Raw genomic sequence first — 25,649 nt, forward strand, 5'->3', positions numbered from 1 at the left:
ATGCTGTATGTCTAAATAAAATAAAATATAATTATACTTCATTTACCTGTGCACAAGGAGAAGAGTGTGTCTCCTGTCACCACACTGTTCTGAAGTCTGAAGAGGGGAATGTCATTTTTATACAGAATTGACTAGCAGGTACAGATGTTGACCATTCCTGGTGGTGAAACGTTTTAATTCTGATTCCCATTCCCATTCTAACATCTCAGTCCATGTTCTCCTCTTGAGGCCACCCTCAGGATGGAGGAGCAACACCTTACATTCCGTCTGGGCAGCCTCCAAACTGATGGCATGAATATCAATTTCTCCTTCTGGGGAGAAAAAATTCCCACCCCCTTCCCCCTTCTTCTATTATCCACTCTGGCCTCTTACCTCTTCTCACCTCTCTATCACTTCCCCCTGGGTCCCTTCCTGCTCCCCTTTCTCCTCTGGTCTATCTGACCATTCTGACCGTTGCCCTAGGAAGACTCAGCATCACATCATTGCTTTTATATCCAAACTAGGATTCCCAAGTCCCATTGAATCTGATTTCTGATTTCTGAAGTCCCATTTGGAAAATAGACAGACTAAGCAGTTTAACCAAGATTAGGAACAAACCCAAAGATGCCTGGCCTCAGAAAAACCTGACAAGTGGTGCAACCATTTGATGTGAGCAGAGGTCACCAAAACTCCTTACAGCATTCAGAGCAGGGGACATCACTGTTCAACTGCTAGTTTGGTTATACTCTGCCACTCTTTCTAGAACAGGAGGCTGAAGTTGGGGTTCCTGGGGCCAAAGATCTTATCCAACACTGCAAGTAGAAATGGACCAGGGCAAGAGAGATTTGGCTGGTCTCAACTCGGAAGGTGGAATCCAAGGCAAACTGAAGGAGAAGACAGGGACCCACTTTGCAGCCTGGGCAAAATGTCTGGCTGTCCATGAAGGACTTGCTTCTCCAGTAGGAATCTAGAAATTTGGCACCCAAGTTCCCTGCACATTTCAACGTCCTCAAGAAAGTAAACCTGGTGCTGTACAGCTCCCCAAGATAATGAAGATCAATCCCACTTTCCACATCTCTAAATTAAAACCTGTCTGCACCAGCCCCTGAGGAGTAGATTTAAAAGGTGGGGGGAGGGGAGAGAAAGCCACCGGGTGAGAGGTGAAACCTGGAAGGGGAGGGATGAAGTAAAGAGCTGCAAAGTTGTTTGCTGAGATGAAGTTTAAAAACAAGGGAAAAGGGGATGGGAAATGGAGAAGGATGTGAGGGTGGGGCATTGTTGGGGGGCATTGTCAAGAGAAAAGAGTTAGAGAAATCAATGTTCACAGCATCAGATTAGAGGGTACCAAAATGGAATATAAGGTGTTATTCTTCCAACTTACGTGTGGCCTTATCACGACAGTGGAGGAGGCCATGGATGAACATATGGGAATTGGAATGGGAAGTAGCCACTGGGAGATCCCACTTGTTCTGGCAGATGGAGCGTAGGTGCACGGCGAAGCGTCTCCCGATCTATGTCGGGTCTCACCGATGTACAGGAGGCCGCACTGTGAGCACCAAACACAGAAAACAACCTCAATAGACTCACCTGGTGAAGTTTTGGCTCACCTGGATGGACTGTTTAGGATATTATGTACCCCTAGGGTTCATATTTTCAGTGGACTGTGACTTTAAGCCGCCAGGAGAATGAGACTGACTTTTGGACATTGTTTGAGGAGAGAGAGGGAGAGAGAGAGAGAGAGAGAGATGGAGTTATTTGATGGACAATCAAATCTGTCCAGCAAAACATGTAGCAGTGCCTTCTCTGTCTGACCGGATTAGTATCCAGGTCAGACAAGTAGCTGGTGGCCACATCTATTGTTAATACTGGTCACCCACGGATGTACTCAAGAGCTTTCTTTGTAAGCTAGCAATGTGATATGCCTGTGGACACAGGGTTACCAGTGAATTACTGATCCAGCTTTGCCAGTGGCTGGAGAGATGATTTACATTACGAGTGTAGAGGTGAATGAATGAGGGCAGAGAGAAGGGAGCCTCACTTACTTGAGATTGACGGATCACAGTGATGAGAGCACGGATAACTGGATCCGTTAAATTTAATGTGATCTGTTTCCAGACTTTCAGACAACTGGAAAAGGCAACTGTGACCATGTGGCATACGGATTTTGGATCTGATCCCAGGTTTGTGATCTGGGAACTTTAGCTTGATCCTGGGATCAGAGACCACTGGAGTGGGATGATCCCACAGTATGTGAGCACTCAGTTTGATACCCCAAGGATGTGATAATAACTGGAATCAAATCCTGTGGTGCTCAGTCATTTAAGAATAGGGAGCTGAATGGGAGTGAGGAAAGCAAGAATTACATGAAGGAGTTTGTCCTCCAAACATATGACATGATTTCTGAGTTTCGCTGTGGGGAATTAACTTTTCTCAGCCGCTTGCATTCAGTGAACAGTGACTGATATAATAAAGTTTACAGCTGTTGCTAAGGGGTATATAACTGTGAGATGAGCCGATAAGACCATAAAACATAGGAACAGAATTAGGCCATTTGACCCATCAAGTCTGTTCCGTCATTCAGTTATGGTTGCTACTTTTTTCCACCCAACGACCTGGTCTCCACAGTTGTCTGTGGTAACAATTTCCACAAACTCACTACCCTCTGGCTAAAGAATTTACTCCACATCTCTGTTTTAAATGAATGCCCCTCTATCCTGAGGCTGTGCATGCTTGTCCTAGACTCCCCCATCATGAGAAACACCCTTTCGATGTCTACTCTGTTCAGGCCTTTCAACATTCAAAAGTTTTCAATCAGATACCACCCATCCTTCTAAATTCCAGGGATTACAGGCTCTGAGCCACAAACTGTTCCTCATATGATAACTCTTTCATTCCCAGAATTATCCTTGTAAACCTGTTTAGGATATTATGTACCCCGAGAGTTCAGATTTTCAGTGGACTGTGACTTTAAGCTGCCGGGAGAATGAGACTGACTTTTGGACACTGTTTGAGCTGCTCGACAGAGGGAGAGAGAGAGAGAGATGTGGAGTTATTTGAAGGACAATCGATGTTATGGTTTCTCTTCAGACTGTTTACTTTTTACAAGGACACAAAGACACACACACAGCTAGAGTCAAGATGGATTCGGTCAATGGAAGGCACCAGTGAGTCGGTCGCTGGTTTAATCTTTCACTAGCCCAAACGGGGTGAGTTGAGATCAATCCTGAGTATTGATAAATGACTTTCTGCAAGTAGCCCGTGAGGGTGATTTGCTTTCCATTCGGCTACAGAAGTGTGATTGTCACTTAGTTAATCCACAGGAGTGGGTTCTCTGGTGAGCGGAAAGCCTTTGTGAATACCACGTGTGTGTTTACTCTTTGTCTGGGTGTGGTACTTCACTGAAGAAAGACACCCCTGTGGCAAATCACTGACGGAGTAACTTTGTATGTCATGGAACTGGATAAGTGGCTATCACGTTGTGTGTGATTGGGGTAACCTTGTGGAATTTACTGGTGTGTTGGCCCTTGCCTGGGTGGTGGCTCCCTTGAAGATGGTCCCCTTTATGATAAGTTACTGTTGTTGATAATACATACGTGAATTCTGTTTGAGTATGCTGTGACCACCACTTTGAGATGTCCCGTAGCTGAATTTGGGTGTGGTACCACTGGCATTGAAAGTATTTTCATTGACCATCACTGTCGGTGATACTTTGTGTGTGGAGTGGAACAACTTTGGAGATAAAACCTACTGCAATTGTTATTTAGTATTGCTGTCGTGGAATCTGTGGAATATCATAATTGCTTTCTCACAACACTCGCCTTTGGATTGCAAACATCTCGCAATAATTAACCTGTGCATCTGAACTGAACTTTTCTAACATACCATCGTAAGACTAGAACTTTTGCCGCCTGAGCTTGAATAAGCTTGAAAACTTTATTTTTTACACCTATAGATGCATAATACCTTTAAATCTTGATTTACCTGGTTTAAGTTACTATATGACGTAGTCACTAATAAAATAGTGTTTTGTTAACAGCAAAACCAGACTCCAGCTGTGTTCTATTGCTGCTGATACTTTTACAGGGTTGTGTGTACGTGACAAGGGCACTGAATGGTAGTGAGTGAGGAGGTGTAGGTGCAGGTGTAACACTTGCAAGGATAAGTGCCAGGAAGGAGACCAGTGGGGAGGGACAAATAGACAAGAGATTCGTTTAGGGAGTGATCCCTGCGGAAAGAGGAAGGTGAGTGGAGGGAAAGATGTGCTTGGTGGTGGGATCACGTTGGAGGTGGCGAATCTCTGGTAGGGTGTCAGGACAATGGGGTAAGTGTAGACGTACAGCCTGAACTCACAAACGAATCTCTGTATCCAGAAGCTGCTGCATCAGCACACACTGTAGTCCCTGGTCCCCAAAAGCAACAAAATTCAGCTGTACAGTGCCGTTATGCATGCATGCAGTGGAATTATTTGAGGACAAATATGATTTATTCCAGGTTAAATCAATTTTATTTCATAACCTTAAAAATATTGTGCTATGCAATGGAATTTCTAGGCATATGAACGATAGAGGCAAGCCAGTTTTCTCAGAACTGCTGTTTGTCACACATTAACTGCACTCATGAGATCACTGTAGGTCTTACTGCACTGTGTTGAGGTACTATGGACTGCCTCTGTCACCGCACTACACTGTCCTCTAGGGGTCGCTACACTACCCTTTGGGGTGATGGGGTGTGTGCGGTTTAATGTAGAATAATCTCATTCATCCAGTCCAGATTTCAACTTAGATCAGCCAATCAGGTTATGTCTGCTAGGCCAAGTTATTTATTACTGTTGTTATCCCACCCTGCCTTTGTTGTTGGATACGGAGAGCTCTGCATCAGCCTTCATTGTTGTTTCAATGGCATCATTTCTTAGAAAAAGCTGGTTTCGTTTTCTAGGATAAGTTTCGATTCACCATCAGGAAGGTGCAGAACATAGGGCAACCTTCTCCATCAACTCAGCATTAAAAGTCCATCTGAAACAGTGAAAGAAATTCAAAGAACATTCTTTCTGAAGAACGTAATGTGTTACAGAACACTGTAAATTGAAATGTATTTTTAAATATTTTTATTCATTTCCGTATTTAAATTTATTTTTTAACCATGCAAGGAAACTTGATTATGTACACATGCCGAATGCATTACTATAACTGTACCTGGTGCACAGTGTTGGTGTTGTGCATTCATAGGCACATCATTAAAGGCAGATCAGGCTGCTTGCGTCGAAAGTAAAGCAGAGTTATTATTTCAGGCCAATAAGTCTTAATTGCAAGAAATTATTTCTCATTTAAACAGATCACAGCCCAGTCACTTGTTTCAACAACTTCAGACAAAAAAGCATATCCAGTACTAGTCCTGATGAAGGGTCTCGGCCCGAAATGTCGACATCGCTACGCCCTATAGATGCTGCCTAGCCTGCTGTGTTCTACCAGCATTTTGTGTGTGTTGTTGTTTGAATATCCAATACTTTCTGTTGTTATTTAGACATCTGGAGTCTTCAACACTTTCTGTACCATTTTGGATGCTTAGCAGTACCAAGACTGGTGAGAGTCAGACATCAGACAATCTCAGCGTCACACAGACAAAAATAGGCCTTTGGCTCATCATTGAGTTGCTGCCACGTGATTGGCCGATCGGATATTTGCATTAACGAGCAAGTGTACAACTTGATGTATAGGGTAATAATGTAAATATAAAATAAAAGTAACTTTCATTAGGGCCCTGTATATGTACAACTTGAAATTTATTCATATGTTGTTTAAAGTTTGGAGGACTCTCGGCTTTGTTAAAAGAAATGATGTGAAGAAAAATGATCATGTATGAAGTGACGAATTTCATGAATTTTCTTCACTTGCAGCAACACACAAAGAGATTTGTTGAAAGAGAAGCTCGATCAGCTTCAGTGTCACTTCACGAAAGGCCTTTGGAAGGAAACCATTGATTTGGAAGATGTGATGTACAGATTGCAAGATGCTATAAAAATCTCAATGTGAAATATCAAGCCACGTATCACAACTAAATCACTTTCATAAGTTGTCTGCAGGGAAACAATAAAGAAGCCATTCAGAACCTCAATGAAACTCTCGCCATCATGTATTTTGCCAGAAAGCAAAGATGTTTAATCAATGAAAATATCACTTTGGAAAGGCATTTGAGCACCATCCAATATCAGCTATTGAACCACAACTGGATTTTGCAGTTATAAGTGTAAGAAATGGAGATTATTCCAACATGAAGGAGATCTACAGTAATCTTTTGAAATTAGATGATATTCATTGAGTAAATCTTTCCTAAATGTTCAAAAAACCTGAAATTTATAAATATACTTTCTTTACAATATATACAGTGTACAATCTGTTACTTATTGCCGATGGCGAAGTGCATGGGGACAGTATTTACACAGTATACTCTCAGATTGGGGTGCGGGTGATCGCTACATCCTGGCTCTCCCAGTCTGGTGGGACCCAAGTCCTGGATGTGCGGAGTTCGAGAGAGGTGGTTTTCTCACCGCTGAATACATTGGCTTATTAGTGAGAGGCTAACCAGTCGTGTTTCTAGAGAAATACACTCAAACAGGGTTTCATTTATTTCAAGATACCGTGCAGAACAGGCCCTTCCAGGAAATGAGCCACACAGCCCAACAAACACTTACTGAAAACAGGCCAAATCACAGAGCAACTTAAAATGACCAATTAACCCACGAACTGTGTGTCATTGAACAGTGGGAGAAATCTGGAGCACCTGGAGGAAACTCGGAGAGAATATACAAACTCCTTACAGGTGCTGCCAGAATTGAACTCCGAACTCCAAACGACCTGAACTGTAATAGTGTCACACAAACTGTGTCACTACCATAGCAACCATTTATGAATGTCTGATTTTGAAACAGTAACTTTGTTATTATGATTCCCAGTCCTTGTGCTTCATTGAAGATTACTCACTCCAGTATTCAGAAACAAAAGTGGGTTTCGTGGATTTAAGTCTGAAGAAACCAACTCTGAAAATCACGATGAGTCTTCATATGAGATTCCTTCACTGCAGGTGACTCGAAGGTCGGTGGTGTTATGGAGAGCGCAGAAGTGAAAGGTGTTTACTGACCATTCAGGATACAAGAGGATGCGTGTGTACTTGTTTGAGAGAATGTATAGTGTTTGTAAATGTGTTTGTGTTCTTTAAGATTAAGTTTGAATCTTTAATGTAACACACTTTTATACAACAGGCATCGTAAGTTCAGTGGCACAGAAGTGGAAGATTGCAGAGAACATACCATGTGATTTTAAGTATGTACTGTTTAATTTTTATCCATTCCACATATTCTGATTCATATGGGAATTGGTTTGGAGATTTTTGAGGGAGAGGTTATACCCAGGTTGGGATGGAACATATTGAAGTCAGACAATGTCAGGTTGAGAATCCAGATGACACGAGCCAGACCTTGACCCTGGTTACTATCATTCACAAGTTTTTCATCAAGGGTAATAACAGAGCATTTTGTATGCACTGACCTCACTTCAAATTGCTTGTAGAGATTCAGAATATTCTTGCACAAGCTTGAGAAATGATTGAGGTTCACCAGGTCACCTAAAATATAAAAGGTGTCATAAATCAGTGGGACAGAATAGCCCAGGGAGAGCGGGATGGTACACGGAGAACTCGTGGGAATAACAGTAACGAGGAGAGATATTGATGCTTTAAGGTTGAAGTGAGGCAGTGACGGGGGGAGGTGAGAGTTACTGGGGAATGATAATGCCCGTGGTTCAGAGTGCTGATGAGCCTGCCATGGATTATGCAGAGCGTAAATATCAAGCATATGAGGAACACTCCGGTTGGAAAATCCAGGGATGGCTGATCCAGTCCACATGAAAATGCAGAATGAAGGCCTGAGCTCAACCCACCAGGAAATTTTAGTTTTGGGGACAGTTGAGGGATCGACCTATTCCTCCAGAGAAATCGATAAGAGGAGGAGGAAGAGAGGTCATAAAGTGGCTGTGAAGGATGTAGTTGCTATGAAGACACAGTGGACATGCTTTCTGTGCCAGCAAATAGGGCACCTGGCAAGGGAGTGCCCAAATAGACATAGACTGGTAAAGGTGATGGCACAGTATGTTACAGCTATGGCCCACAAGGGCATAGTTGGACAATGTGTCCAACAAAACAGAGAAAAGTGTGAAAATCACCCACCAAAACAGGCAGGAATGACAGCAACGCTTTCTCTGCCTGACCAGATTATTAAGTTAGTGAAGTCTGCATCCAGGTCAGACAAATAGCTGGTGGCTGCATCCATTGTCAGTACTGGTCACCCACGGATGTACACAAGCGGTTTCTTTGGAGGCTAGCAATCTGATATGCCTGTGGACACAGGGTTACCAGTGAATAACTGATCCAGCTTGGCCAGTGGCTGGAGAGATAATTTAAATTACGAGTGTAGAGGTGAATGAATGAGGGCAGAGAGAAGGGAGCCTCACTTACTTGAGATTGAGGGATCGCAGTGATGTGAGCCCAGATAACTGGATCCATTAAATTTAATGTGATCTCTTTCTGGACATTCAGACAACTGGAAAAGGCCACTGTGACCATGTGGCATACGGATTTTGGATCTGATCCCAGGTTTGTGATCTGGGAACTTTAGCTTGATCCTGGGATCAGAGACCACTGGAGTGGGATGATCCCACAGTATGTGAGCACTCAGTTTGATACCCCAAGGATGTGATAATAACTGTAATTAAATCCTGTGGTGCTCAGTCATTTAAGAATAGGGAGCTGAATGGGAGTGAGGAAAGCGAGAATTACATGAAGGAGTTTGTCCTCCAAACAGATGACATGATTTCTGAGTTTCGCTGTGGGGAACTAACTTTTCCCAGCCGGTTGCATTCAGTGAACAGTGACTGATATAATAAAGTTTACAGCTGTTGCTAAGGGGTATATAATTGTGAGATGAGCCGATAAGACCATAAAACATAGGAACAGAATTAGGCCATTTGACCCATCAAGTCTGCTCCGTCATTCAGTTATGGTTGCTGCCTTTTTCCACCCAACGACCTGGTCTCCACAGTTGTCTGTGGTAACAATTTCCACAAACTCACTACCCTCTGGCTAAAGAATTTACTCCACATCTCTGTTTTAAATGAATGCCCCTCTATCCTGAGGCTGTGCATTCTTGTCCTAGACTCCCCCATCATGAGAAACACCTTTTCGATGTCTACTCTGTTCAGGCCTTTCAACATTCAAAAGTTTTCAATCAGATACCACCCATCCTTCTAAATTCCAGGGATTACAGGCTCTGAGCCATCAACTGTTCCTCATATGATATCCCTTTCATTCCCAGAATTATCCTTGAAAACCTCCTCCGATCCCTTTTCAATGCCAGCACATCTTATCTTAGATAAGGAGACAAAACTGTTCAGAATACTCAAAGTGAGGCCACATTCACGCTTTACCAACCTCTGCTTCACATCGCTGCTCGTATATTCTGTATCTCATGAAATGAATGCCAGTAATGCATTTGCCTTCCTCACCACCAACTCAACCTGCATGTTAACCTTAAGGGTGTTCTGCACAAAGGATCCCAGATCCCTTTGCATCCCAGATTTTTGGATTTTCTCCTCATTTAGAAAACTGTTTCATTTGAGCCTTAGGTCCCACACTACCAGGTTCAAAAACAGTTATTGCCCTTCAACCATCAGGCTCCTGAACCAGTGTGGATAACATCATTCACCTCAACTCTGAACTGATTCCACAACCTACAGACTCACTCAGTCAAAGTCAAAGACTCTACAACTCATGTTCTCAGTACGCATGAATTTATTTAATGACTGAGCACTTGCACTAATTGCCCCCTTTTGCATATTGGTTGTTTTCCCTGTCTTTGTGTAGCTTTTCATTGATTTTATTGTATTTCTTTTGTTACTGTGAATGCCTGCAAGAAAATGACTCTCAGAGTAGTACATGACAACATATACATACTCTGACAATAAAAATACTTTGAATTTTGAAAATTAATCAACGAGTGTGCAAATTAAGATCTTACTATACTGGGGAACCTGTTGATGTGCATTATATGACAGTAATTGAAGATTGAGTGATTTGTTCTTTATCAGCCTGAAGAGACCCAACTAGTGCAAAGCTCCAAGAATCAGTCCTTGGTCCTCAATTAGTCAATATCTTGCATGATGAGTTGGAGGACTATCACACTGTGGGATATTCAAGTTTGCCCTTTTCGAGGGAAGACAATCTTCAGGGAGGCTTCTCAGAAGCTGTGACAGAATTTAGCTCCTTTCTGATATGAAACAATAAGGGTAACCAGCCAGTGCAATAATGATGTATATTCCATTTGCCTTTTCAGTGAGGTGAGGTCACACCTGGAGTGTGGTACTCAACTTGGCATCTTCATGAAAAGTTAGACCAAACTTGATGGGAGCCCAGAAGAGATTCAATAAGCTAATTCACGCAATGCAAGGTTTGCTTGATCATGAAAGGCAACAGAAATTGGAAATAAATATTCTTTGGTGCTTAGGAGAATGAGCGGAGACCCTATTTAAAAATACAAGATCCTGGGGGAACGTGATGAGATGTTTCCACAAGCTGAGTAGTGACATAGTTATAAGTTAAAGAGGCAGTCAAATAAAACCGGTGCATAGAAATAACTTCTTGCAAAGTTCGGTAAATCATTTTGCACTGAGTTTCTGGGGGAATTAAAGACAGCTTGTTTACATTGTGTTACCCTCATCGATGATGTGGCACCAGCTGCAATTTTGCTTGTGTTGACATGAAACACCTTGTAGAGATCTAAATGTAGCGATTCTGCAGTGAAACAAGCTGGAATGCAGTTGTGGTGGTCTTACTGGAAATGGAACAAAACAGACCAAATTCCTCAAATTCATTTTCCAATGCTCTGTCGATTCAATCTCCAATATTATCAACGCCCAGTCACATTGAGAGAAAAATTTCACAACTGAGGATCTACTTGAGAGTTTCCACTGGCCAGCAATGATATTGAGGGATGGGGCCACCCTCTTACAGGCAAAATGGCCCTGTGCTGTATACGGTCTTGAGAAGCACCTGACAGATGGAATGCCATTGAAAGGCTGAGCTTGGAACTATCAAAATGTGGTGTTTTAGACATATAATCCACATTTTCATAAACTTGGAAGATACTTCCATACAGAATGGGTAACAATGAAGCTGAGAACGAAAGGGTTGACATATGAGGAGCGTTTTATGGCTTGGCCTGTATACATTGCAGTTATGAGGTACGGGGGCGGGGGGGGGGGGTTTCTCATTAAAATCTATTGTACATTGACAGGAGTATAGGAGAGAATGTGGAGAGGATGTTTTCAAAAGTGGGACAGTCTAGGATCGGAGGGCACAGCCCCAGAATACAAGGATTCCCCTTCAAAACTGAGATGAAGAGGAATATAATAAGACAAAGGTGGTAAATCATAGGAATTTAATGCCACAGCTGTGAAGCCCAAGTCATTGGGTATTTTTAAAGCAGTGTTTGATAGTTTCTTGATCAGTAAGGATTTTAAAGGTTGCAGGAAGAAGGCAGGAGAATAGAGACAAGAGAGAGAATACATCAGCCATGAGTAAACATCAGAGGAGACTGGATGGGCTGAACAGTCCAATTCATCTCCCATACCCTATGATCTTAAGGTAATGAACTGAAAACATGGTCAATCAAATGGAGAGTAGTGTAAGGTTGTGAAAATGGTTGGATGTAGCTCAGTCTCAGTCTATTGGGAAATACAAAAAATATGGACAACAGTCCAAAATGCATGGTTTGCTCACTCAGGATGTCATGGTTTCCTATTGCACTCGGTGGGTGAAATAAAACTTCACAATCCTCATTCAATCATTGTCCTGCGCACCTGACTCTTCACCAACTTCCCACTCCAATTATAGATCTGACAGTCACTCAAAACCATTGATACCAACCATACGCCATTTGTGAATTGCCATTAATCGCACCACCACCCATCAACTTCCTTTACTGACACTCCTTTACCCAAATATCAGTCTCCATCTCTGATGTTCCTTTTTGGTCCAGAGTCCAGTATGCCCATCCTGTTCCCAGCCTTACATCCTTTCCTGTCCTTGACCACCAACTCCAAACAATCTGAACTCCTCTAACAATTGTATCTCTCCCCACCCTGGACATTCTCCTTGAGGCATTGCTACCGGTCGTTACAATGTAAGCCTTTCATTTGAATGTCATACATCAGTATTTATGCACACCTGAACAGATACCATTGGGGCAGATTCTTCAAACTCACAGCCTGCAATGTCTGTCCACCCCTTTAACCTGAGCAGGATTCAGACTACTATCTGACCAATCTCCTTTCGCTGCAAGCCCTCCCGTGAAACACAGTGATTTGTGTCTTTCAAACATATACAAGCATTGAATGCTGAGGTTCTGCCCAGTGGGTGCTGTCTCATGTTCCACCAACACAGGCCTGACATTGACCAGGGGTGGAATGTCTACTGCAACCGGGATGATGGAAGACTCCCTCTACAGATAGAACTGATGACACTTACCCACCAGATGCTCTAGGGCAGGGGAACAGGACTGAGAAAAACCACCACATCTGTACACCACAATCAGTTTCTGTGAAGCAGAGTACACAGCAGTCTCTGATGTACTCCAAACTTGCTCTGAGGTTCTCAATCTTATTTTCCAAATTGTGAACATTAGCCAGGAGGATGATGGGTTTGGAACCTCAGAGCCCCATGTTACCTGAAACTCATCCATGCTGGAGTGTTTTCTTAAAGGGAAACTGCACTCACTACCCCAGTGGTCTGCAGACAAGTCTTCTGATTTTGAAGATCAGATTTTACAAACCTCTAATAACAATGTTGCTTACGGAAATACCACCAGACATGATTGTAGATTCCAATTGTAGTAGTCCTAATTGGGAATATTTCATGTTTCCTTTCAGAGCTGCACAGACACTTTTTGCCACTCTCCAGCACCATGTTACCCACCAAGAGCATCATCTTGCTGCACATCCAACTTTGTCTGAACACAGGAGCCCAGATGTCCACATTGATTATTTCTATCAACATAAACAAGTGCACCAATTTTCACTAAACACTTGCAGAAAATTTTAACTGAATCTCATTCACACTTTCCTGCTGCTGCCAATGTTAAGATTTTCTGAATTTTATCTGGTCAACTGGCAATTGAAACAGGGAGAGCACAGTAGAAATTTGCTATTGCTGTATTTGACCAGGAAGATCATTCCCTTAGACCAGGTGTGGAGGGACAGTTGGATCCCCAGGAGAAGGAAACAAAAGGTTAGACCTGAATCAGAGCTTCAGAGGGACAACTGATCAACACCATGAGACAATTCACCCTCTCCAACACAATATCCCCACTAAGCCACAACTGAGAGTCCTCTTTAAATAAAGATAGACTGCAGGAAACTTGTTCCAGCCACAATTAACTTGACAAGATTAAATCAAAAGCACAAGTGCTTAACAACTCTAGTTAAGATATTGATGAGTAAATACAGATGCTCAAAAACCCAGGAAGGCAACCTGCAGGACTCAAGACAATTTCATTTAGGAATACTGCATGGAATAGGCCTTTCCAGCCCTTTGAGTCTCACTGTCCAGCAACTCACAATTTAACACTAGCCTAATCACAGCACAATTTACAAAGACCAATTACCCTACTAACTTGTGTGTCTTTGGATGTTTGGGGGAAATTGGAGCAGCTGGAGAAAACCGACTCATTACACAGGGATGACGTTAAAAGTCCTTACAGGGACGCCAGGATTGAACTCCAAACTTTGTAATGCTGTCGTACTAATGATATTTTGTGCAGAGATGGAGGTCCACTGTTCTGTTGTGCAGAAATGGAGATATAGAAACAATGCGTGCGACAACTATGAGGTTGAAAACAATTTTTCTCATTCAAATTGCCAATGAGAGGTAACACTGTTCCAGGTTATTTTCCTTTCTGAAAGAACTGTTTCATCAGGTGTATTTTAACATCTCTTTTTGGTAGAAGTTGTATCATTCATACATTCTCACTCAATCTAACAACCAGTAAGGCCAGACCAAATCAGTCTCTGGAGTGTTTTAGTTACAGCTTTTGGAAAGACTGGGAGTTTATTTCCTATTTAATTAGTCTAATGGGACACTACTTCACAAATCTTCAGGAAATAACTCCAGAGATTTAACATTTTAAAGTGCAAGAGATTCAGGAAAAAAGTATAGGAATACTCAGTAATCATAGACTTTTACCCATCACTGCTATGCTGCTATTTAGGGGGGTCTTACAATAGTGCCTCTGATTTCTACATTAGATATCAGTCTGGTGGGTATGGCGAAAGCACACCGCAAAAGGTAAATACTCTTGCTTAATGGTATTGGACCATGGCATAAAAAGTTTGGAATCTGCTGACCTAGATGATGTGAAATACAGATTACAAGATTTAAGAAAGATTGATGGGAAAATCAAGACCAGCCTCGCAGCCAATTTAATTTTGTGAACTACTTGCAAAGCAACTATGAAGAAGCTGTTCAAAATTTAGAGAAAGCAAAAGGGGCTCTGAGAAAGAACCACATAGATGGATGGGAAAGAATAAATATTAATTCCTATGGAGACTATGCCTGGATGTATTGCCACTTACGACAACTGACTGAGACCCAACCCTGCATCTACACTCTGGAGATAATTTGCAAAGTGCCTTCACTCTACAGCAATGATAGCTGATGTACAGGGGAAATGGGATAGTCATTGTTGACTTCTACTGCTAAACATAATCACTTATATTGTGAGGTCAAGGCTTGATCTTGCTGTACGAGAGATCCATTCAAGAGCCTGATAACAGCAGGACAGAGCTACCGTTGAGCATGGTTTAACATGCTTTCAGGTGTTTGTGTCTTCTGCCGAGTGGGAGAGGAGAGAAGGAAGATCATCCAGAGGGGATTATGCTGGCTGCCTTACTGAGGTAGTGACAAGTGTAGACCATTCCGCAGGATGGAGGCATGTTACCATGATATGCTGAGCTGTGTCCACAAATGCATTTCCTTGTGGTCTCGTGCAGAGCAGTTGCCATAAGAGGCTGTGATATGGCCCGATACTATGATGTCAATGTTGCATCAATAAAATTCTGTCAGAATGCACAGGGATATGCCAGATTTCTTTGCATTAGTGAGCTTTCTCGACTGTGGTGTCAACACGATTGTACCAGGAATGTACAAAGTGAATGTTCCACTGTAAATTATCCTCAGTTGGCTGAATGTTGTGTTGGGTATTCGTCAATATTTACCTGTAAGGATATCAATGCTACTTGAAAATTGCAGACAGCATGACATTTTTACACACAATGATGATATGCAGGGAGAAATTGGAAACCATGTTTCAGAACAGTGCAAATGTAACCACAAGTTACATACAGCAGTAATACTGTGGAAAAGGAATACATGGATGCAATTTTTTTAAGGCAAATTACAGATGAGACGGGATCTAGACAGGATTGAGACTAGATTATCATGGAGTGGGTATTGTGCCAATGAGAAAGAATAATTAACAATTCTGTCCTGCATGGGCTGTTTAAGGAGTGACCATAACAGATTAGCATTATTTATTAATATACTGGGTGAAGTCACAGAATGAAATCAAGGGTGTGAATCTGAACAAATAAAATTAAGTGGACCCATTTGATTGGCGAACTGTTCAATGGGTTGATCAAATGGGCACTGTATGATGTTTAAAGAATGAACTGCAACAATGATTCATTCCTGATTGGCATGAAAAGACGTAAGGAATGAAGGGTCAACCCTGTGAAGGAAATTCAGCACAGAATTAGACCCAATAAAAGCAGCAGTTTTGAGAATTGGGATTAGAGTTCAGCCAAGGAGGGAAGAAAGATTGATTAACAGATGTAAGATGAAGTATGAGAGTAAACAGGCAGGGAATATTAAACTAATAGTAAATATGGAAATGTGAAAGAGGATAATGACCAGGATTGCAGATTGCTTACAATTACACACAGAAAAAATTATAAATAATTGAACAAGGGTGCTCAGAGTGACACACTACACAGGCATTCTGGTGAGGTGTAGACTATTTCTATGACAAATCAATGCTTATATTGGCATGCAGGAAATACTTCTAAATTGCTTTTAATTGCCTCAGAGTTATCAATAGACTTTGAATTTGAGTTTCTAGTGATAATCAGGAAGTAATGGATAGTATAAAGGGTTGTCAGGTCGAACATCAGACACAACAACGGAGACTCAGCAGAAGAAGAACCGCACAAACTGAGTAAGGAGTGCAAAGTGCTTTCCATCCAACTAACATCATGAGGTAAAGAATATTTCCTTGCAGTCCATCTTTATGTACAGATTATTATACAGCAGGATGTTTATCAAAAATAGTGGATCATAATGCAATAACTTTGAAATACCCACAGTGAACACACACAGGCTAACAGGGTAGTTGAATGACGAGACTGTAGGGTGATCCCTACGTTACTCTGCTGAGGTGTAAACAGTGCAGGGAACTGCAGTGCTTTACTATTATTTTTTGTTATTAACATCCAATACAATGGCTCTAAACACAAGATTTGCATCTGATTCCTGATTTTTGAAGAGCCTTCTGTTCTGTATGATCTGCAGATCCAAGAGTAAGTTCAAGTGATCATAAATAATCCTTACTCATGGCATTCCTTAACTCCTTAACATTCTCTCTGTGTGTGAGAATTTCCTCTGGGTTCACAGGTATCAGCTGCAAGTCATGTAGTTGCAGCAATTTTATGAGATGTTCCTCCTAAATTCCAAAGATATACGGGTTAGGGTGAGTGTGCATGTTGATGCAGGAAACATAGTGACACACTTGTCACCTGCCCTGATAAATTCTTTCTGATCTGATATGATGCCAAATGATGCATTTCACTGTATGTTTTGATGTACGTGTGACAAAGACAGCTAATCTTTAATCTTTGAATCTTTAAACGTAGGAGGTGATTCAGTTCTGCCATACACTATATCTATGTAGATTTGAGCACATTGGAGCCTATGGGGTGCATTCAGTACTGAGGTAACACACCAGAGGAACATGCTACTCTAAACTGTCATAATTTCCAGCCCCTAGTGGCTTTCAGGACAGAATGGAGGAGCTGCATCCACGGTGCGGCAAATTCAACTCCTTTGGGAGGAAGCAGGAAGCAGAGTTGATCTCAGAGTAGGGTTAAAGGTCGGCGCAACATGTTCTATGTTCTATGCTGGTCTATGTTCTTTCAGAAATGTTCAGCAGGATCGGGGGACGTTGGTCATGCAATTGCTCTGTGATCTGATCTGGTAACTCGTAAATTGCCGGACTTCAGTGGGCTTCACAAAACAGCTTTATCTCACTAATGTTATTGAAGTTCTCAATCTTCTAGACATTGAGTCTGAGTACTGGTGGCTGTCTGGGGAAAAGCACCACTTCTCTGTACCGAGATCTGGAGCTATGCTCAGGCTGCTGGCAAAAAAACAAAAGTCTGCAATAGTGGGAGAGCTCAACGTCTGGTAATAAAACCAAGTCCACCATCAGTGTAACAAAGCAACAGATCAGCTGCCTTGGCTGTTCAGGAGACATTTCCATCTTCATCACATGAATCAATTCTTCATATTGGATTACTGATCTGAAACATTCTCCTTCCTCAGATGCAGACTGACAGGCTGAGCATTTCAGGTTTTCAATATCATAATTATTTAAAAAACTTCATCAAAAGGCAGCTTTGATACAGTTAGTAAATCTGCTGTTTATGGGATTGCAGGTCAGACCCGCACCAAGTGATCTGAGATGGAATTCATGATTATGTTTTTTCTCTCTTGCAGCAACACACCGGGAGATTTATTGAAAGAGAAGCTCGATCAGCTGCAGTGTCACTTCACATGGAGGCCACAGAAGGAAACTATTGACGTGGAAGATGTGATGTTCAAATTGCAAGATTCTATCAATATGAATATGAAGTATAAAGCACAATCCTACAACCAACTTGCTTTTTTAAATTGTCTGCAGGGCAATTGTGAGGAAGCAATTCAAAATTTAAAGGAAGCTGAAAAGATTCTGAGGGAGAACCACAAAGATGAATTTGAAAGAAGAAGCATCATCACCTATGGAAACTTTGCCTGGGTGCATTACCACATGGGACAACTGACCGAGGCCCAGTCCTATCTCGACAAGCTGGAGATGATCTGTAAACCACTCAGTGATGGCCCTCGCTATACAGCAATGATACCCGAGGTGTACGGGGAGAAGGGATGGTCATTGGTGAGTTCTGCTGGTGAATACTATGAGGAGGCAAAGGAATGCTTTGCAAAGGCTCTGGAGCAAGATCCTGACAACACTGAGTGGATAATGGGATATGCAACTGCACTGTATCGGCTGGAATCAATGTCTGGAACCCCAGAGAGTCGTGATCAGAGTCAGTCAGTGAAGTATTTCCGACGAGTACTGGAGCTTGATCCAGATGATGCTATGGCCATGGTGCTGTTGGCTCTAAAACTGAAGAGGTTAAGGCAAAATGAGGAAGCAAATAAATTAGTTGAACAAGCTTTGCAGAGGACCTCTGATCTTCCATATGTGCTTCGCTATGCTGCAAAATATTATAGACAAAGGGGATTTGTGGAGAGGGCAATTGAGCTTTTGAAACAAGCATTAGATTTAACTCCACACTCTGGTTTCTTACACCACCAACTTGGGTTGTGCTACAGAAGTAAGCTGAAATACACTCACAGCAGATATTGTCGCAATCCTGTATTTCAGCAGAACCCAGTGTTGATCAATCTGTGCAAGTATCACTTTGAAAAGGCTTTTGAGCACCGTCCAAGGTTGTTTATTCAAGCTAAACTGGACTTTGCAGGCATCTGCATAACAAATGGGGAGCATTCCAGAGCAGAGGAGATTTACAGTAGATTGGTGGAGTTAGTGGACATTCGTCCAGAGAATATGCAGAGCATTTGTCTGGAAGCTGGGTTATTTGAACTGCACCAGAAAAGATCCGAAACAAATGCTGTTCACCTCTTCCTGAAAGGAGCGAAAATTGAATGTAACTCAAGAGAACGGGGAAAATGTCGCATGAATTTGGAGGAGTGCATAGATAGGAAACTTAGTGTCAATGCACGTGACAGCAAGGCTCTTGGTATTAAAGCAATTCTGTATCAGCTGGATGGGAACATGGGTGGAGCAACTGAATACTTTGAGAAGGCTTTGGAGCTTGATCCTGGCAATGAGGAATATGTGAGCGCTCTTTCTCAATTACACATCTGAGCACACTGGGATGTTTAAAAGATGCATTTCCATCTGATCTGAGGATAGGTTTGGTGGGGTGTTGCTTTACTAGTTATATCCTCTTAGCACCTTCTCTTACTCATTAGTGTTCGATTTGTAACTGTACCCAATTATTCTGTATCTTTTTATAAAAATACTAATTCCTCAAGTACCCTGAGCAATCTGAATTCAGTTGTGCTTCTCTAGACTTTGGAAAGATGGGATGTAGATATTGTAGCAAGTGGAGTTAAATGAGAAATCAAATATTTTTCCACATTGGATGTTTGACCTATAAACCATTGAATTTATTTTACTTTTCACATGTATTCTGATGTATTAGTGTAAATCTGGAATGATTTTTGATGTGTGATTGTATCTTAAGGATCATGGTAAAATATACTCGTTAGATATGTCTGGTAATTAAAGCTTCAAAGCAAAGGTTGGTCTTGTGTTGACACAATCAAAGGAAAGCAAGCAACAAATTCTTAACAGCATGATTCCAACCTGCTGAATGTGGTGGAGGGGTGTCCTGGAAGGGGAATGACTGGCAAGTTGCAGTAGAGGGGATCTGTGAATTATTCACGGATTTCAAAAAGATACTATTTTTAAGAAAAAAATGGATTAGAGTTTTTATTCATAATAATTAACAGCCAAGGACAAAGTATCTGCAAAACTCCAAACAAGATTGTGTGTGCCAATGGACTCATAATGGAACAAGATGGAAGGGTATAGTGCAAGGATCATGCCTTTGACCTGACCAATAGTGTTGGTATAGTGATAGCCAAACGACATTCCTGTGATGTATTTGGGCTTGGCTGCTGATAAGGTGATAATCCTGTAATTAGACAATGGAAATCAGATATAGTTATAGCTTAAGTGAGCTATTGTCCCCTAAAATTTGCAGGGGTGGTGAAGAATGAGAAGGGAGATGCAGAAAAGAGAAAAGAGAGCATATGACCACCAGCTCAGGATCAATCATCTGAAATTTCAAAGAGAGAAGGTGTCGTCGCCAATTAACTGGACACTTGTTCCTCAGTCACCACGGTAGCATAGTGGTTAGCACAGCTGGGGCATCGGAGTTCAGAGTTTCATTCTGATGTCGTGTATAAGCAGTTTTTCCATTCCTCCTCGTGAATACGTGAGTTTCCTCGTGAATGCTCCGCTTTTCCTCCCTCATTCCAAAGTCAAACCTGTTAGCAGGCGGATTTGTCATTGTAAACTGTCCTGATATCACACTAGTGTTATATACATGTGTTGTTGGGTGGCGTATCTCATTGTGCCAGTAGGGGCTGTGCCATGCTGTATGCCAAAAATAAAATAAATAAAATAAAAATTAAACTTCATTTACTTCTGCACAAGGTGAAGAGTGTGTCTCCTGTCACCACACTGCTCTGAAGTCTGAACAGCGGAATGTCATTTTTATACAGAATAGACTAGCAGGTACAGATGTTGACTATTCCTGGTGGCGAAACATTTTAATTCTGATTCCCATTCTCATTCTGACATCTCAGTCCATGTTCTCCTCTTGAGGCCACCCTCAGGATGGAGGAGCAACACCTTACATTCCACCTGGGCAGCCTCCAAACTGATGGCATGAATATAAGTTTCTCCTTCTGGGGTGAAAAATTTCCCACCCTTTTCCCTGTTCTTCTAATACCCACTCTGGCCTCTTACCTCTTCTCACCTCTCCATCACTTCCTCCTGGGTACCTTCCTCCTCTGGTCCACTCTCCTAACCGATCGGATTCCTTTCGCTCCAGCCCTTTATTGTTCCTACCTTTCTGGCATCACGTACACCAAACACCTTCTAACTGTTCCCCCTCCCTCCCAAACCTTTTTTTTGATCTGGCTTCTTCTCCATTTCCTTTCCAGTCATGAAGATGGGTCTCAGCGAGAAACATTGACTGTTTATGCATTTCCATGGAAGCTGCCTGACCTGCTGAGTTCCTCCAGCATTTTATGTGTGTTGATTTCATGAAGCTGTGTATGTTTGTATTTCTTACTTACAAAATCAGTAACCATTCACAATTACAGGACTTTAAAATTAATAGAAAATACTGCCGAACAATTGACAATAAAGTTCGTAACATAATTATTCCTTAGTTGGTGTGTGCTTCTTGAATACTTCTGTTAAATTCCTACCTCATCTCTGCCAGCCAAAATGGCTCCAGTTCTCGGCAGTGAAAATGGAAGCTACATTATCAGATACCTTTCTTGCCTAAGCTGTCTGCACCTATCTACAATCTATCCTTGCCTGGACATGTTGTCGATCCTTGCCTTGCCTCAACTTCCACAAAGGGGCAGGCTGTTGTCGGTTTACAAGCAACACAAGGACTGATCGGAAAGTACTGAGTGCTCAGCCGTACTTTGATCATTTTCAATATAATGCACACCGTGTTCTCCCTGTCACCACTTAGAAATGTTATGTTTTATATTTCATGTTTCTGTTTAGCTCCTTATGAAGAAGAAGGCCATTCACCCCATTGAATTAAAGCCGACACCAAACTCTCCCATCAGAGTTTATTCCACTCTGACCCTTCTCTCTAACATGTTCATTCATCTCTCTTTGATTCACCTTCCATAAGTTATGCTGGAGCCAATTTATAACAACCTTGCAGGTGTGTTAAGGTAGGAGCTATGGGGATATGGTAGATTGACACAGACCCAAGGGGACCAGGCTCAGTCAATGAGCTGAAGTGGTAGACTTGTCTGAAGAACCTCCCAACATCATCACCAGTTAACTGGACACTTGTTCCTCAGTCACCACGTAAGCACAGTGGTTAGCACAACTGGGGCATCGGAGTTCAGAGTTTCATTCTGATGCCGTGTATAAGCAGTTTTTCCATTCCTCCTTGTGAATACGTGAGTTTCCTTCGGATGCTCCGCTTTTCCTCCCACATTCCAAGGTCAAACCTGTTAGCATTCTGATTTGTCATTGTAAACTGTCCTGATATCACACCAGGGTTATATAGGTTTGTTGTTGGGTGATGCATCTCATTGGGCCAGTAGGGCCTGTTCCATGCTGTATATCTAAATAAGATAAATAGAATAAAATTATACTTCATTTACTTGTGCACAAGGAGAAGAGCGTGTCTCCTGTCACCACACAGTTCTGAAATCTGAACAGAGGAATGTCATTTTTATACAGAATTGACTAGCAGGTACAGATGTTGACCATTCCCGGTGGCGAAACACTTTGATTCAGATTCCCATTCCCATTGTTGCATCTTATTCCATGTTCTCCTCTTGAGGCCACCCTCAGGATGGAGGAGCAACACCTTACATTCCACCTGGGTAGTCTCCAACCCGATGGCATGAATATCAATTTCTCCTTCGGGGCAGAAAAAAATTCCCACCCACTTTACTCTTCTTCTATTCCCTACTCTGGCCTCTTACCACTTCTCACCTCTCTATCACTTCCTCCTGGGTCCCTTCCTCCTCCCCTTTCTCCTCTGGTCCACTCTCCTCTCCTGTTTGGTTCCTTCCGCAATAGCTTTTCATTGTTCCTACCTTTCTGGTATCATGTTCACCAAACACTTTTTAACTGTTCCCCCTCCCTCCCCACAAACCTTTTTTTGATCTGGCATTCTCCCCCTTTCCTTTCCAGTCATGAAGAAGGGTCTCAGCCAGAAACGTTGACTGTTTATACATTTCCATGGATGCTGCCTGACCTCCCATCAGAGTTTATTCCCCTCTAACCCTTCTCCCTAACATGTTCATTCATCTCTTTTTGATTCACCTCCTGAAAGTTATGCTGGAGCTAATTTACAACCTTGCAGGTGTGTTAAGGTAGGAGCTATGGGGATGTGGTAGATTGACACAAACCCAAGGGGACCAGGCTCAGTCAATGAGCTGAAGTGGTAGACTTGTCTGAAGAACCACACAACATCATGTCTACAGCACTAAAGTTGGCAAGGGTTCTGTACTTTGTCCATAAGAGACTCAGGGGGCAGTGCCTCATATCATTGAACCAGACCAATTTTTTTAAAGAGACATGGCCAGCAATTGAAAGCACTCGGTGTAACTGTGAGTCTCTCCACCCGTAACACACCAGTCACTGCAGCTCTTCAGCAAACCTTCAGAATCCCTCATCGTAGAAGGCTGGAAATTCTGTGGGACAGTGTAATTTCCAAATCCTGGTGCCATCTCAGTCAGGGAAAATAAAAAGAAAGAAGTTCAAAGTGAGTAAAATTATGATGAAAACAATAATGGACAATTGCCTAAAAATGAGTAACACACAGAAAATGCTGCAGGAACTCAGCAGGCCAGGCAGCATCTATGGAAAAGGTGCAGTCGACATTTCAGGCTGAGTCCCTTCAGCAAGACTGCATAAAAATGGCAGAATAGTTTTAAAATGTGGGGGGAGGGAAGAGAGAAGCAAAAGGTGATAGGTGAAACCGGAAAGCGAAGGGGTGAAGTAAAGAGCTGGGAAGATGATTGGTGAAGGACATACAGGGCTGGAGACTGGGGAATCTGATATGTGGGGATAGGAGGCCATAGAAGAATGTAAAGGGGTGAGGAGTATCAGAGGGAACTGATGGGCAGGAAAGAGATATGATGAGAGAAGGAAAAGGGGATGGGACTGGTGACAGAGGTGGTGTTGGTGGGAGGGTGTTGGAGGCACTACTGAAAGTTCAAGAAATCGATGTTGGAGGCTACCCAGATGAAATATAAGGTGTTGTATCTCCAACCTGAATGTTGCCTCATCGCGACTGTAGGGGAGGCCATTGTTTGACATATCGGAACGGGAAGTGGAATTAAAATGGGTGGCTGCTGGGAGATCCCAACCCTTGTGGCAACCGGAATGTAGGTGCTTGGCAAAAAGGTTTTCTAATTTACGTTGGCCCTCAGCGATTTACAGAAGGCCAAAGTGGGAGCACTGGACACAATATATGACCGAGTAGACTCGCAGGAGAAGTGTCGCCTCACCTGGAAGGACTGTTTGTGGCCCTGACTGGCAGTGTGGGGTGTGGTGTAGGGTCAGGCGTAGCAGTTGTTCCACTTGCAAGGATAAGTGCCAGGAGAGCGATCAGTGGGGAGGGACGAATGGACAAGGAATCGCGTAGGGTTCGATCCCTGGGGAAAGAAGAATGTGGGGTTGAGGGAAAGATTTTCTTGGTGATGGGATCCCAATGAATGTGGCTGAAATTCCAAAGAATTAAGTGCTGGACGCTGCGGCTGGTCAGATGGTAGGTGAGGACAAGAGGAACCCTATCCTTGGTAGGGTGGTGGGAGCATGGGGTAAGAGCAAACATGTGTGAAATGGAAGAGATGCGGTTGAGGGCAGTGTTGATGGTGGAGGAAGAGAAACCCCTTTCTTTGAAAAAGGAGGACATCTCCTTTATTCTAGATGAAAAGACTTGTCCTGAGAGCAGATGTGGTGAAGGTGGAAAAATTGAGAGAAGGGATGGCATTTTTACAAGTAATAGGGTGGGAAGAGGTATAGTCCAGGTAGCTGTGACAGTCTGTGGGTTTATCTTAGGGATTAGTAGATAAGATGTCTCCAGAGATAGAGATGGTGAGATTGAGAAAGGGAGGGGGGTATTAGATTTATAATAGACATCAGTAGATAAGCTGTCTCAAATTTGGATGGCTTGACCCTACCTTGTGGATGGCATGATCCGATTTCTAAGCAAACTAAAAACACTGTTGCAACAAAAGGATAAGCCATTGAAGTAGAATTCAGCCATTTGGCCCATTGAGCCTGAATTAACATTCGATCATGGCCGATTCATTATCGCTCTGAACCCCATTCCCCTGCCTTCTCCCCAAAACATTTGACACCCTTACTAATTTCAAACCTATTAACCTCCACTTTAAATACACACAATGACTTGATTCCACAGATCAATTCCACAGATTGATTCCAGTGAGTCCAGTGAATCAATTCCACAGATTCACTGGAATCTGGCTAAAGAAATACCTCCTCATTTCTGTTCTAAAGGGACATCCTTCTATTTTGTGACAATGGCATCTGGGCCAAGTCTCGCCCACTATTGGAAACATCCCCTCCTAGTCCACGTTTTCTGGGCCTTTCAATATTCAGTTCTTTTCAATGTGATTCTCCCTTCATCCAAACCTCAGCAAGTACAGGCCCAGAGCCATTAGAAACTTATCATATATTAACACTCTCATTCCCTATATCATTCTCATAAATCCCCTTGGAATACTCTCCAATGCCAGCACATCTATTCCTAGACATGGGGTCCAAGACTGCTCACAATACTCCAAATACATTCTGATCATTGACGTAGAAGGACTCAGCATCACATCATTGCTTTTATATCCAAACTAGGATTCCCAAGTCCCTTTGCATCTGATTTCTGAAGTTGCTCTCCATTTAGAAAATAACCTTAAATATTCCTATT

General features: G+C 42.4%; 1 protein-coding gene across 1 annotated transcript; it reads left to right on the plus strand.

Annotated features, from left to right (window-relative positions):
• Nucleotides 1-803: 803 nt before the first annotated feature.
• On the plus strand, nucleotides 804-21,373 carry LOC140715027 (interferon-induced protein with tetratricopeptide repeats 1-like). Its single transcript, XM_073026755.1, has 5 exons — nucleotides 804-938; nucleotides 2,095-2,159; nucleotides 5,873-5,971; nucleotides 8,566-8,622; nucleotides 17,848-21,373. The coding sequence occupies exons 1-5, from the start codon at nucleotides 804-806 to the stop codon at nucleotides 19,280-19,282; spliced, it is 1,791 nt and encodes a 596-aa protein (XP_072882856.1). The 3' UTR covers nucleotides 19,283-21,373.
• The last annotated feature ends 4,276 nt before the right edge of the window (nucleotides 21,374-25,649 follow it).

The sequence above is a fragment of the Hemitrygon akajei genome, chromosome 23 (assembly GCF_048418815.1).
Source record: "Hemitrygon akajei chromosome 23, sHemAka1.3, whole genome shotgun sequence".
Classification (NCBI taxonomy): Eukaryota; Metazoa; Chordata; class Chondrichthyes; order Myliobatiformes; family Dasyatidae; genus Hemitrygon; species Hemitrygon akajei.